This window comes from Dunckerocampus dactyliophorus, chromosome 15 (genome assembly GCF_027744805.1).
Source record: "Dunckerocampus dactyliophorus isolate RoL2022-P2 chromosome 15, RoL_Ddac_1.1, whole genome shotgun sequence".
Taxonomy (NCBI): domain Eukaryota; kingdom Metazoa; phylum Chordata; class Actinopteri; order Syngnathiformes; family Syngnathidae; genus Dunckerocampus; species Dunckerocampus dactyliophorus.
Window position 1 is genome coordinate 11,625,055 of NC_072833.1, and position 15,559 is coordinate 11,640,613.

The window sequence follows — 15,559 nt, forward strand, 5'->3', positions numbered from 1 at the left end:
GTCGTCTTTCGCAACGTTTTAACCACACTGTTTTTAAAGTCTGAACCTATTTTTTGTAAATGCCACATAATGTCAATGCACTGTATGTGATGTGATATTTAAGTGTAGCGTGCACTATTTACGTAAACTGTGACAATTCCTTTGTGCGAACTTCAGTCGCTGCAACCCCACTTGACGTCCAGCAGAAGGCGCTGTAGGCAGAATTGCCAACCAATTGAGTTCTTGCAAATCCTGTAGTTCCTAACGTCGCACAATGAACAAATTTGAATTAAGGTAACTGCTCAAATGATGCATTTAGTTGTAAGGGAAAGGAAACTGGCAGACGTTCTTTCTGTCCAACACTCCGTTTGAATGGATATTAATTAATTCTCTGCTAAAAAAAAAGTGTGTTCATCAAGTGTATACCAAATAATGAAAAGTCCTTTATTGCCATCAGATCATGAGTGTAGAGACAAAATCTGACAGAGAAATTGACTGTACAACCAGCACGCACACACACTCACACAAAGTGCGACCAGTAGTAGGACACAAGGGTTACAGATACATAAGGGAGTACAGTACTCACACAATGAGGTATAAATGTACACAAACATACCAAATCAGACTTGCACACATGCAACTGAACCAAAAAGGTACAAATACTCTTAAGTGCCGTCTCCCTTTCTCTCTCTCTCTCTCACACACACACACACACACACACAAAGACACAGGTGAGTAGTATCATTACAAGCAATGCCAGTCGTCAACCGTTCTCCCATTCATTTGCCTCTCAAAACCTTTGGTCATGTGTATATGCTTGCCTGTTATGCACAATGCTGCCCCAGTAACCCCAAAATGGGGGACTGGAAGTTGCAAGCCAAAAAGAAACAAACGACCACCCTGGTCTCGCTCTACTTTCTAGTCGTGTTGGACATTCAACGTGTACATTAGCAGCAGTTCTAGTGGATGAAACAGATGGCTTTGTAAGTCAAACTAACAACACCCTTTCTTCATGCACAGGACAGGCGACCACCGACTAATGGTTAGCTACGTGTCATGCAAGTTAGAAAAATAGACTGCAAACCCACAAGACAGAGAAATCAAAAGTTCATCTCCAGAGCACGGGTACATTTCACTTCCATTTTTTATTTCATATTTTCTAAGATGTGGAAATAGCAACAACAAAAAGAGCGTTAACCAAGACAACAGTAGCAACATGAGCAGAGAGCCACTGAGGACTGTCGTACACCACTCGCCCAACACAGAACACCTTGCTCTGTTGTGTGCCAGGCGGGGCAACCACCACCTGGGTGGTGTGTGTTTGCATGTGGCTCTCATCTCATTTGAAGCTGTACCCACAGTTCTGTCGTCGCTGCCCCCGGCCCCATCCTCTCGGGCCCTCTCCCACCTGCAGCACATTCCTGCCCCCGTCTCCTCAAAAGCTGATCGACCCTCATGTGCATCCGGAGCGGCGTGCGACCGTGGTTTTTCCCGAGACTGTGGTTGGAAGCTAGCACTACTTCTCTTTTGTTTCTATAGTTTGGGCTTAAAAAAAAAAAAAAAAAGAAAGCGGCTGCTCGGAGCACCGCCCGTGACCCACCTTGACAGACTTAAGACAGGTGAGGAGGAGACCCATTACTTCACACCCTCCTTCCTGTGTTGACATGAGGCCAGAAATTGTGTTTTTAGTTTTGTGGCTGCCAAATAAGTAGAGCCTCCACAGTCTACTCAAAATTAGGAAATTGACTATTCTGATGTTTGGCACCGAGCTCGTCTATTTTTCCCTCCAGTCATTCCTTCTAGTCCTCTTACAATTCCCTCATCAGTCAGTTCTCTCCTTGGAACTGAAATAAAACACAGAACCTCCCTCCGTGGAAACAAAACACTTTTTTTTTTTTTTTTTTTTCTTTTTTAATTCAAGGCACAATGTCGATCAATATTCCAGCCTCTGTGAGTGTGAACACTGCGTCGTCGCATTGGACCGTCTGCTCATGTGCCACTCTCCACAGTTTACACCTCTCTCGCCTGCACTCAAACGCCGTGAATAAGACGTGTCTGTTTCAGTGGAGATATAGCGACTGCAGAGTCCAAGCCAGTGATAAACAATGAACGAAACAAACATACACAAAAAAAGACAACAAAAAAACCCTCAAAAAAGTCTAGTCCTGTTTGTTGTGTCTCAGTATTTTCCTTAAAAATGAAGTCGTATTCACCAGCTCTTTTTTGGCAAGCTAGTTTTGTTTTTTTTTAAATAAGCACTAAGTACTGATAGATAGGATAGCATACACCATGTGTTCTTAAGTAGATGCGTTTGTCGGGTTTTTTCACTCTCATAATATGGATTCAGGTATTTTGTCAGGTACTTTTCACTCGTCTGTTTAAGGTTTAAGTTAATGCAAGCAGGGACAATTTGCCATGGAGTCTTCTTGCTCGATTCTTGGGTTTCGCAAAGGGTGTGGCCGCCTCATTACGAGACGCCATTGACCAACGTTAGCGTCTCGCTGGTCGGCGTTGTGCCATTGCTGGGGGAACGCTTGGAGGGCGTTCGCTCGTCCTTTTTGCTGCTGGTCCCATTCTCCTGTGGGTAAATAAAAGAAAAATATGAACACTTGAGAATAGACAAATAATAGCTTGTCATCTGTCCGTACCTTGGGCTCAGCGCCAGTGTGGTTTTCCTTTTGAGGAAGGTTCTGTCTGCTCTGGGACTCAGGACGGGATATGTAGTCAGCAACAGTCACTAAAACATTGAAATTGGTTGAGAACAACAGGGGGACGACTGTGCATGAGCTGGTAAAACGTGGCACCTCACCACTATCAGTTGGCTGCCTGTCACGGCTGGTGGAGCCTCCCTCGGGGCGACTGCCACGGTTACGGCGGCGGCGGCTTCGGTTGCGTCGCTGAGGTCGAGCTTCGTCATCTAAAAAAGGTCAAAGGAGAACACACACATTCAGAAGAAATTTTGGGGGCTGACTTTCAGGAAAATGTCGATGATTGATTGCTAATAAAGTTTCTGACCCAGTCCATTCTCACTGGGCCCGGCCTGGCTGTCGGACTCTGCCGCAGCATCCATCACACTGGGCTCCTGGTCGTTGCGGCGCCGACGGGAGCGCCTACGGCGGTCTTCTCCCATGCCTTCGCTGACGTCCGTGTCGGCCTGCTCCCCCTCACCCTCCAGCAGCGAGTAAGGATTACTGTCTGGGTCCCTCAGCACTGCAGATGCCACAGCACAGTGGTTTGCAACTACACATTCAACTGCACTTTGCTCTCACTCAGTAGGGGGCACTGTGCAACCAGAAAGTAATTGGATAAAACAAATGACATACTGACTTCCTTTGCATTAGCTGAGGGTCAAACTATGTACGCTCCATATTTTCAACCTCCATCTAACATGAAATTTAACTACAGTGGAAGCCGTTTATGTCGACACCTCTCGGACTGGCTGATTGACATAAGCGGTTGTCGACATAACCGAAATGGAAACCGAAACTAGCCATTGCTTGTGGATTTACTTGTGACTTTGGCCAAAGACATAAGGAGAATGGCTGATACTTGAAACGGATACTTCAGATTTTTTGACAGTTGTATGACATCCCCATCAGCACTGTAGTCCAATAACAGCGACCTACCCCTCACTCGGTCTCCTAAGTCCAGTCCAGGTCAGATTTCCGTGATGAAGAACGTAGTTCCACTTAGTTGGCTTCTCAAAACAATATGAGTTCAAAAGATTAATACATTTGCATCACAAAAATGCCTTCTCAAAAAAACCCAAAAAAATCAGACCTCACAAAACGTTTGGCGTTATATATCTGTCTCGCCGTATCCCTGCGCACTGTCGCCTGCGTGTTCATTTGTATGCGACGAAGACACTCGCATTTACTTCCGCGACGGAGCGCCGCAGCCATCTTGTTTACGTATGTGTTCCACAGTGGAAGAAGATGAGAGTGTCTTCGTCACATTCCCATAAACGTACAGGCGACACTGCGCAGGGATACGGCGGGAGTGAAAGATATAACGCCGAGCGTGAGGTTTGAGTTTTTGAGAAGGCATTTTTGTGATGCTAATGTTTTAATCTTTTGAACACATATTGTTTTGAGAAGCCAAACTCTTTACTTAATTGTCCCCAGCAACTAAGTGGAACTACGTTCTTCATCACAGAAATCTGACCAGAACTGGACTTAGGAGATCAAGTGGGGTTTAAGTCGCTGTTATTGGACTACAATGCTGATGGGGACGTCATACAACTTCATGTCAAAAACTCTGAACTATCCCTTTAAAGGACGTTTGAACCTATGGCAATTTGTTGACAAGGTCTTCCTCTATTTAGACATATTTTTAATTTGATTCTTCTGTTTATGATATTTTATACTCTTGTTCCCTGTGGTGATTTTGATGTACTGTATGTCTTGACTACAATGAGAGTAAAGCTTTCATACATGGGCAAATATTTCTTCCGGTGGCTAACAATCATTAAAAAGTGGTAGGTTAATACTGCCATGCTTTTATTGCTCTGAAAAGTCAGTCACTGTGTGCACGTTTTAATGCTGTGTCTTGTTTCACATTGTCATTTCACGCTGCTTAGGGATAATAATGAGGTTAACAATACTACATGTTGACATAAAAGTACCCATTTTTCCATAGAAATGACCCCTCTGGCTCTCAAAATTTAGATTGACAATCGCGATTGACCAAGTATGTCTGCATAGACTTAATGGGGAGCTTTAGCAATAAGAACAGTGAACCAGGAGTTGATAAATTGGTCGATATAGACAGGACCGTCTTAAGTGGGCTCCACTGTACCTGAGCTGATGGAGTTGGAGGGCTTGGACCCTGGCCCGCCACGACCTCGCCCAGGGTTGGAGCCTCTGCCTCGGCCACCCCGCCGGGAACTTCTCTCCTCTACGCCAATGCCCCGGGGCCGCTGATCTCGCTCGTTAAAGTCCTCCGACTCAGAGGCATTGGACAGTTCAGAGTTTGTGCCTGCAGAGACCACAAGGTTGTCACAATTCTGAAAGCGTGTCTAAAAAGGAACCCCATGAAAACTTTTCCTCCTTACCATATCCAGAATACTGGCTGTTGGAGGTTCTGCGTCCTCTGCCGCGAACCCCATAGGTACGAGAAGTATGGAGTGAGTTGCTGCTCTCGTCAGTCAAGTACCCTTTCTCTCGGTCAACGGTGCCACCACCTCCAGCCCCAGTTCGACTCGGAGTTGCGCGATAGCCCACCCCAATCTGGCGGAGCTGTTCATCAATCTGGAGACGTTCGAGGCGTAGCTGCTCCACCTCCTAAAAGCATGAAGAGAGGAAGGAATGGCAGATAAAGCTTCCATTTAGATATATTCCACTAGGGGTGTCACAAGACACTCATTTCATGAGGCAAGAAGATAAACGAGATTGGGTCTACGAGAACGAGACGAGACGAGATAAGATTTGAACGTTACTTACTAAATATAAAAAAATATATGACAATACAATGTAATCTACTAACTTAATTTCTACTACGTTACACTCTTCTGTACTCTGTGTGTATGCTACCTGCCCCGCCTCCACCCACTGAGACAAAGAGACTGTATGACTGACAAAAGGGCTCTCTCCGTTCATGCTGTCCTATGGAACAAACACGCCAAGGTGCTGAAAGCAATGCACAGAGTGAAGTCTCTTCCTGCCTGTTTGGAGGCAAGAGATGAGGGAAACAGACACGCAAGATACTATAATGAGGCCGGCAAAATGATCAAGTTCATTTTCATTTTTTGTACGATTATTTAATTTATTATTCTGCCAGACTTAGTGGCCAAGGGACATTTTTTTTTTTCAGAACAAGAAGTCAGGTTTTAATCTTGCAAGATCTTGTGACACCCCGATATTCCACCACCAGACTTCATTAGTGCATTTGATGCCATTTAAATACCGTAAAGCACCGTGTATAAACCACACTTTTTTTCCCACTAGTAAGAAGCAAAAAATCGGGGTGCGGTTTGTACACGATGACAAGTCTGTGACCAGACGCATAAATTGACGAGAAGCCCATTTTACAATAGCCGTCTATGGGTCAGACAGTTGCTTTGACTTTACCGCCCTCTGCTGTACAGTTGCTGAAAATGCTTGTGTATGCAACTAACTTATCTGACGGCTGTCTGTATTTTCACAGAGTGAAACGATCTCTACACTGAAGCTAACCTAAGCTTCCAATGTAAAATACAATACAACGTTGGAGTTTATTGAAATTCACACTGAAGCAATGCAATAAAATAATAGAGAAAAAGAGAAGCAGTGAAAGATAAGATATCAAAACATCTCTGAAAATTGCTAATTTCTTTGTTTTTTTTTATTATTATTATAATTATTATTATTAATCTGTGCTTAGCCATAATATTAAAGATCTAGATGCCGAAGTTCAGATTTCTCCTTTATTCTTCTTTTTGAAATTGCTTAATACCTTTACGCATGTTGATTTGAGATGAAAGAGTTGGCAAGCATTTATGAACAAACATTTTTTTTTCCCCCGCCATGAGCCTGAAAATGGGGGTGCAGTTAATACACGGGTGCGGTTTATACACGGTGCTTTACGGTAAGTGTTAAGGCAAGGGTATTCAAATTCCGGTACAGGGGCCATTTGCGGCCCCGAATCCTTTTTTTTTTTTTATTGGCTTGTGGCATGTTCTAAAAATACAGATGATGAGGTGCCAAAAGAAGGAGTGGGTGGGGGGTGTAGGGTTTAAATTTTCACAATTACATTAATATTAATAACTATTAGCTTTGTTAGCTATATATTACATTGGCTTTACCGTGTTTAATCAAGTCAAGTTCAGTGGGCTCTGTGTCCTTCAGTGTTTGTTTCCCTCGGTGAAAAAGTATGGACACCCTGTGTTAAATCAATTCACCTACTTGAACATGTAATACATTCGTCACCAAGAAGAGTGTACTCAAAAATGTAGTTTTAATTAACATTAAGCACCCACATTGAATAGTAATGCTTGCAGAATCTAAACTAAGCCATATGAGAGAAATAAAAAGTCTGTATACATTTAAAACCCACTACCTCCCACACTGTCATTTATGTCTCGACACCCAAAGCCGGCCATGCTGCCATTACATTTGCATATCGTGACATAACCCCACCCCACGCCCTCTCGTAGCATCTATGAATTGATGAAGAAAATACAAACAACCCAAATAAAGACGATTACATGACGGTAAAGATGACGGCACATGATTAGGTTAATTGCCTGCATCGGCCTTCACTATAACCACACAAACAATGCTCACACAGTTCAAAACAAGCAGAAAACAAAACTACAGGATTAAAAAACATTTTTTATACTTTATATGGTGGTTTTATTGGCGGATGATTGAAGGCAAGGATTTTACTTTGCGGCGTGACTGCTGTCTCCACCAACGACAGCTGTACCACAAGGGAGGTGGCAGAGGGGGCTGTGAAGGAAATGAGGCACAACAAGGGGGTAGAAGGGGGGCGTAGTCTGCAGCTAATTTTGGACACCGAGAGTCCAGATAGGTGTAATCTAAACTCACAGCATTCTGGTCACCCAATCCCAGAGGGAAGGGCTATTTATAAAAGCACATGAGGTAAGGGTAAAAACGCATTGCACAACAGGTTTGCTCGTGTGGTTCCAGTTGATCCAATACGGTTCACGCATGGCCCATGCCACAAGCACACGCTGGTGCTGTTCGCTTAGCATTCGCACTGTGGTATTTATGTCATGGGACCAAAAAGGTTGCAGTCCTATGCATTCTTCCCTCTAACATTTGAGGGGAAAAAACACATTCACTCCACTCTAATGCCATCATGTTACCCTCTGTTGGTGACTATGCAGTCCACACTGACCTGCAGATAGGAAACATGGTACTCCAGCAGTGCCTGCGCGTTGCTGATGTTCTCCTTAGTTCCCACAAACACAAAAGGGACCATGCCCTTATATAACAAAGAGAAAACACAGAAAATAGAAGAAGTAAGTCTGTTGTTCACTTTTTCAAGAAAATCTGATGGTCATGACTGTAAAAACATAAATCAATTATTTAAATATGACATTGTAAACTCTTGAAAGCAAGCATAGTTAGGGCATGAAGTACAGAACATCTCGGATAAGCTCAGAGCTAGGTGCCAATAGCCCCCACACAGCAGACAGAAGTTGTGTGCATTGAAAACATTGTGCAATATGCACAATTTTCAAGTGGGGAAAAAAATTGCAGCAAGTGTGAAAGCAGACAGGACATGGAACATCGACACACTGTTGTACTAAAGTCATGTCATTTTTGCAGAGTAGACAGTGGTTTTAAAGCGACGAGGAGACAAGCCCAACGGTTCATTCACCTCTTTGCTGCTGGAAGTGTCGTCCCTGCCTGCCCCCTGCCTGCCTACCTCCTCCCGGGGAAGCTTTTTGTCGTTGTCTCCTTCAATCCTGACACGGACTACGCCCGACTTGTCCACAATCTCCTGTATGACTTTGCCATTCTTGCCGATCACTTTGCCTGCACAAGAGGGGGGCAGGTCAGAAGTTGTCTTAATATTGGGAGGACACTGCCGTAGTCAAAAGCGCAAAATGCATGCAGTGAAGCCCAGTATTGTCGCCAACAAACTGAACCACCTCAAGAATGTTTCCTCACTCACCTACAAGGTTCCTGGGTACCTGAAAGTAGTCTTCTTTAAATTCAAGATATTCTCTAGCCTGCTTTACTGCTTCGGGAGTCTGTAAAACAACGCACACATCAGGACAAACTGAAAAGGCTGATGACAATACAACTACGTTTAAGCCCTGAAGCCACATACCTCTCCATAGATTCGGAAGGTACAACTCTCTTCTTCTAGCTCGATAGCGGTGACACCAGGCACCTTTCGGGCTTGTTGGATGTTGGCGCCATGGGAGCCAATGGCGAGCCCCATCAGGTCCTCTCGTACCCGAACCTCCTCCTGGTAGGCTGAGGCTAACTGTTTACTTGTCTGGAAGAGGGTGGGATAGGTTTCAAAAGGAATACACAACACGCAATGGACAAATCATGTGCACACTGACAGCACATCAAAAGGTATGATTACCTCCAAATGTTTGGTGGCTTCCTCATTACGGGACATTAACATAAGCTTGGTACGGATGCTGCGGAAGTGCATGTCGCTGAGAAGGGTAGCACGCTTTGTCGTGGTTTCATTTGTAGACTGAAAATCATACAGAATAAAGGAAGAGGTGAAGACATGAGCGAGCAATATAGCTGACAGATACTGGGGGAAAAAAAGCTTAATTGGAAGTACTAACCAGCACAATGAGTTCATGTGATTGGGCACTGTAGAAGATGCAATTGGCGCCAATAGCTTTCCTGAAGTCTTTGTGAATGTTGTCGCCTGCACAGCTGTTATGGGGGAAAAAAATGACAATATGCAGTGCCTAATTGGAACAAAAGGTACTAATCAGAGCCCCTTAAAACATCATCATCATGCAGTTAAGACACTCACATATCCTGCAGGTCCTCCGGGACAGGGATGGTGACTTTGTGGAAGGATTTCTGCGAGGAGGGGCTGTTTGGGTTGAGGGGCCTGATCCGCTCTGCTGTGACAATCTCGTTGTAAGTGGCGTCACACGCCGCGTATTCGATCACATAAAACTTGAAAGCAGCCAGACACATTTTACGTTACAATGATGCTCAGATCATTTCCACTTTTAAACCAAAAAAATCACCATTCTAGTAAGGCTACAAGCACGTTCCTACTTTGATGTAAAGGGCAAATCAGGAGGCAGAGTAGGGGATCAATAATAAAGTTTATAAATGTAAAGTTTATAAATGTAAAATAAATAAATAAGAGGATCTGGTAGAGAGCCTACTTCACGCTCAAAATGGAGAGAATTAAAGTTATAAGTCAACACAAGAGATTCCTGGAGGCTCTTATCAGACCGTTCCAAATAACAGTGACACATTCGGCAGCAACTCCCCTGGCATGGAGGCGCTGCAAAGCTTACCCCCAGTCTATATTCCACTGACCCACTATTCAACGTACAGATCATGCTGGTGACTGAAAGGCTCTTTGCTTCAAATGTGGATAGAAGAAGACAATGAAATGAACAGTGTTAAAGCAAAGATGAGCTTTATTTACCTCCCCCTTCATCATTCGGACCCGGGCCAGCCACCAGCCACATGGCTCCTGTTCATTGGCCCTAGAGTAAACCTGTGAGGCGAGGCATACAATAGAGTCTTTTTTCATTTGCAGATGTTCTGCTTTTAAAAAGGATCCCTGATGAGGGCTGTGACAGTGAGAAAGTTCAGGAAAACAAGAGTGGCTGAGACTCAAGGCGCCAGAGGCCTTACCTCCACCTCCTCTCCTTCGCCAATTTCCTTGTGGTAGTCTGTTGGAGGTGGCAACCGCACGTCGCTGAAGGGCAACTGTCGCTCTGGCTGCCAGCTTCAGTGAGAGGGAGAGCACAAACAAGCTCTAATCCGGTGACACAAGCTTTGGCGATTCACACATCAAACTCTTCTTCAGGTCTCATCAAATTAAAACTGTAAGATGTTACAGTATAAGTTATAAGTATAAGTATAAGTAAGTTATAAGACGCAAGTCTAGACAGCCGTCGACAATAATCGCTGGATCATGTCCTACACACTAAATTACATTGTAAATAGTTTGAGTGCCATAAAGTTCAACAAATTACTTTGGGAGGGTGACTTGATATGCTGGACAAAAGTTCATAACGGTCTCGTTTCTTTAATCGGAACTACAATCTTTGTCTTATACAACCAGCCGAGCACGTTCTCAGGGAAAGTAAAAAAAGGGGGTCGTGACAGAGGGTGGGGGTGCATCCCAAAAACAGCAGAGGCCTGTCACCCCTCCCGCCCACTCTGCATAACTTGGGTCAGCCACTATTTTTAGGAGCGCCCTGCACTATATTGCACTGCCAGCCGAGTAGATAAAAAGGGTGCTGGGTGTGTTGATGGGAGAGGTGGAGGCTGGTAGGTGCAGTGGGGTGGGGCTACGAGTGCAACCGCCTAGGGAGGGGGCTGTTAAAGATGTGTAAGGACAGCTGCATTCCAAGCACAGGTGCTGAAGAGGAACATTTTGAATGCTCGAGTAAGGCACCGGCCAGAACCAGTTGTGGTAACTCAATCACAACACACACACGCGCGCACACAACGTACACGTAGGAGAGATTCAAGCTTACTTGTTTTCAAACACAATGGTGAGAGAGTCATCATGAACATCCTTGATGTAACCCTACAGGGGAAACAAAGCAGAGAGGGGGTACAAATTTATTGCAGTTATGAGGATTGGAGCGGTTCTGGTTGTGTGTAAACAATATTTTGGTTGGACGTCAGGAACAGAAAGAGGGGGTAGGGGCTTTTTCGGAAGCTGAGACAACAATGGCTGCGTGGAAACGTCACATGCCGAACAAGACATTTGTTAAGATCACAGGTAGACAATGTGCCCAGCATAGAGTTAAACAGGACGCCATTGTAAACAAACGGCAAACCTCGGCCGACACCCCCTGTGCTGAGCGATGGCAAAGTGGCAGCCGTGGTCTACCTCTCACTGTGACACTGCCCTGTAAGGGACAGAGGCGGCATCCATGTTGGCATGGGTACAACTGCTGGAAAATATCAATTTCACTATCAGGCAAATTAATTTATATTTACTGATGGTCTGGAAGGAGTCACATTGTAAACGTGGCAAGGTGGGGGGACCACATTTTCTTCCCCGCTCTAATTTATAGAAGTTACTTCAGGAGACAGCTGCATATTTCATCTCAGATAGGCTGCCACCAAGAAGTACCAGGTCAAAGGTTGGGCAGGTCCTCTTCCGGACATGACACGAGTAGTGGACAAGCGTCACAAAGACACCACATCCCCATCGCCCAAACGAGGGGACTATAAATCATCAAGCTCCATGACCATTAAGATGGGATAAATTTGCTGTGAATCTACGGATAAAATGTGTCCATCAACTGGCCATAAAGCCATTTGTTTCATTGTCCTAATAAAAACAATTGCAACAATTTCAGGATGAGTGACTACGCGAGCTGGAAAGTTGCTCGTACATGCCACAGCCAAACTGTCAACCAGTAAAGGACAGCGACAGGTGAGGTGGCAGAAGGCGAGTAAATTTAGGCGCATCTCAAACCTCCCATTCGGTCAGCCTGGGCCTGCTGAGCAACCAACGACAGGAGGGGGTGGGGGGACATAAGTTTGCACTGTAATACACAGGAAAGAGAAGCTCTTAAAAGTACAAATAGAAAGCAGTGAGGGGGGCTTAAGGTTGCCATTCCTCTCTTAAGTGGGTGCTCCTAAATGGTTTGTTTAACTCCAGGAAAGATCCAAATCAGGTTTCATCTGAAATTAAAATAATTCAAAATGTGCTGTCCCTGAGCGTGCATCTGTATTTGACCCAAAACGCGACAGTCCAATGGTGAAGACCATTTGACTGTCCGTATTTTGGGTCCACAAGATGTGAACGCTTATTTTGAAAATGTGGCAGAAATGAAACCGAAAGTCACCCATTCCTAGTAAATGACTGGTGGCTGCACAAACAAAAAGTACGTTAGCTTGACATGTAGCATCTGATACACCAGAGTTGCAGCATTTACACAACGTGTGTGTGTGTGTGTGTGTGTGTGTGTGTGTGTGTAGTTAGCAGATTGCTTTAACGCCCCCCTCCCAACCCACACAAACACACCTTTAAAGACATATCACACGTAGACAGATATAACGTTGACAATGGCTAAAATAGCGATGATGATGACAATTGCACCTATTAGCTTAAGAGCTAACTCGTGCTAGCTGCCCACCCCACAATGACCAGCCATGCTGGGACACCAAAGCATCTTCATTTCATTCAAAAAGGACTCGACTCGAACTAATAAAGTCATCCTTAGCGACCACAGTGGTTGAAAGAACAAAATGTAACAACTGGAAAAAGAAGAAAACTTTGCTTAAAAAAAAGGAGTGGTGAGCTACACCGGGTGCCTCGGTTACCTTATAGAAGGCCCCATTCGAGCCGCGAACTTCCACCGCCAGCCCGTCCATACTTGACGGCAGCTCCCCGCGAATGTGCTTGTCGGCTGAAGCCGCGACGACTCCGAGCGCGTCGGGCAACGAGATCACCCCCAGCTTCGCCGGCCCGTCGCCGCTCTCCGGCCGCTTGTGGATGTCCAGTGTTCCAGGTGGGAGGGAGAGGGAGAAGGGGAAGAGGTGATGGGTGTGATAGTGTCAAGTGAACCGACGAAGGCGCAGTCTCTCCAGGAGCACCGTGGTCACTGCTGGCAGCACGAACACCACGGACACACGGCTATGGACGCACGGTGACGAAGATACAGCGGCTGGATTTGGGCTGATGGTTGATTAGCAACGAAGCTAGCCACTATCAACACCTTGATCCAGTCAGTTGGAGGGATGCTAGCCTGCTACTAGCCACTGATAGCCTTCTGCCTCAAGTGTGGCGCAGTCGTTGTGTTGAACAACCGGAGAGGGGAAATCTTCACCGGGCGACGGTCCTTTTGAACCTGCTGTGCAATTTTCACAGGCGTTCCCCTCCGAAGAAAATGTACAATACCCGGCGAGTCCTCAGTGAAGCTAGCAAGCCTCTCCAACACACGCCGATAGAGTGAATCAGTGAGGTGCTGAATGACCTCAAACACCCAACAAAGCCCCGCCCACTACGGAAGTCCGCTCTGTGATTGGTCGAGAACCTTTGAATCAAATGATTCAAGGATTCAAAGGCTTTGTATTATGGAAAGGTAAACAAGGCATTCACCTTTTACAACGTCACTACCTACGTACATATAGGTAAAATTAAAAACGGAAAAACTATTTGTAAAGTTTTAAAAAATCATTCATACTGTACAGTGTGTACACAGAGGCATAGTGGTTAGCACTAAGAGTGGGTAACATGGCAAATTTTGGTATCGATAAGTAACTTACAGAGCAAGTATTGCCAATACCAATACTTTTTACATGAAACATTTCAAGCGCATTGAATGTTGAATGATGTTGTGATTTAGCCTTGAATTTGTTTATCAAGATTATAATCACATCAGAACGCAGGACAAACATTTTAACGAAACAAAAAAAAAACTTTTCTCAACAAACTTATTTGCGAACAATTTAACAATACATACTGTAAATACAACAATATAAGGCAATGTAGAAATATAAAGCAAATAATCAAATGATTCCTTATTACTACGTACAATTGTCAGAGCAAAATAAACAGTGCAACATAACTAAACAAAAGCAAACACTACAATTGGCTCTCATCCTAAGCCTTCTTGTTTCCAAGAACGTACATATTTACTTTTTTTTAAAACAATATAATTTCAATATATGAACAACACAACAACATAAAACAAATATTTCTGAAAATAAAAATAATTGAAATTGATCATTCACATCATGATGCTGAACTGTGGGTATTGTTACTCATACTTGTTACTGATTTGGATTGATCCACCCACTCCCAGTTAGCACATCAGCCTCATGAGTCTGGAAATCCAGGTTTGAATATCCAAAGTTGCATTTATGGAGCTATGTAACACAACACTTCCAGATAGCGGCATCTAAAATTCAATTGAGTGTCTTCTTTCCAGGTACTCCAGCTTCTTCCCACATCCAACATACATGCTTGCTTGAGTGTGAATGGTTGTTTATATACTGGTCATTTGAATCTCCATTGGCTGCAGCTTACCTGTGATTAAACAATGGATGGATGGCTGGATGATGCTCCATACCTAGGTGTGCAACCCAAGCTTTCAAGATCTGAGACAATCCACAATGTTGACTCACTTGACTCATATCCATCCATGCATCCATCCATTTTCTATACCGAGTAAACCCACACAAGCACAGGGAGATCATGCAAACTCCACACCAAGATGCTCAAACATAGATTCAAACCCAGATCTTCAGACTGTGAGGCACACAGCTTACCGCTAGGCCACCATGCACCTTGACTCATATCTCAAATGGAATTTTCTGCACCACTTAGTAAAGCAGCATTTTAGATTCTGCAGGCAGGAAGAGTTGAGGCGTATGGTTACATGGCACCATAAATGCAGCTCCGAGCAGACCAGAAGGACTGATGCCGGGAAGCAGGTGCGGACTGGGGAGGGGGTCAAAAGGTCATGGTGTAGAACCTCACTTAACAGTTGTGAAGTCCATGTGCACTTCTGTCATGGAGAACACCAGTGGAGAGACCACAATATAACATGTACATTTCACATACAAATAAACATATGCAGATACATATACACACATCTGTCAGTTACAAATCAAGCCTAACTCCATCCATCCATTTTCTATACCGCTTCTCCTTTTTTGGGTTGCAGGGGCATGCTGGAGCCTATCCCAGCTGACTTTGGGCGACAGGCGGGATACACCCTGAACTGGTCGCCAACTAATCGCAGGGCACATATAGACAAACAACCATTCACACTCACATTCATACCTATGGACAATTTAGAGTCTCCAATTAACCTAACATGCATGTTTTTGGAATGTGGGAGGAAACCAGAGTACCCGGAGAAAACCCATGCACACACGAGGAGAACATGCAAACTCCACACAGAAATGCCCAGGGGAGAATCGAACCCAGGTCT

The 15,559-nt window shown here is 44.6% G+C and overlaps 1 protein-coding gene across 1 annotated transcript; it reads right to left on the bottom strand.

Moving 5' to 3' along the window:
- Positions 1–853: 853 nt before the first annotated feature.
- fxr2 (FMR1 autosomal homolog 2) lies at positions 854–13,611 on the bottom strand. Its single transcript, XM_054753470.1, has 17 exons — positions 12,942–13,611; positions 11,135–11,187; positions 10,284–10,377; positions 10,072–10,143; positions 9,436–9,584; positions 9,239–9,332; positions 9,025–9,141; positions 8,761–8,931; positions 8,602–8,680; positions 8,305–8,462; positions 7,819–7,905; positions 5,033–5,261; positions 4,777–4,956; positions 2,995–3,189; positions 2,789–2,896; positions 2,628–2,716; positions 854–2,557 (listed from the first exon to the last, which is right to left on the bottom strand). The coding sequence occupies exons 1-17, from the start codon at positions 12,990–12,992 to the stop codon at positions 2,447–2,449; spliced, it is 2,037 nt and encodes a 678-aa protein (XP_054609445.1). The 5' UTR covers positions 12,993–13,611; the 3' UTR covers positions 854–2,446.
- Between the last annotated feature and the right edge of the window lie 1,948 nt (positions 13,612–15,559).

Coding starts and splice junctions, on each gene's coding strand:
- fxr2 (XM_054753470.1), bottom strand. CDS start 12,992: ATGGACGGGCTGGCGGTGGAAGTTCGCGGCTCGAATGGGGCCTTCTAT. Junction 8,463..8,601: donor GGTACCCAGGAACCTTGTAG/GTGAGTGAGGAA, acceptor CCTCTTGTGCAG/GCAAAGTGATCGGCAAGAAT. Junction 7,906..8,304: donor ACACTTCCAGCAGCAAAGAG/GTGAATGAACCG, acceptor TTGTTATATAAG/GGCATGGTCCCTTTTGTGTT.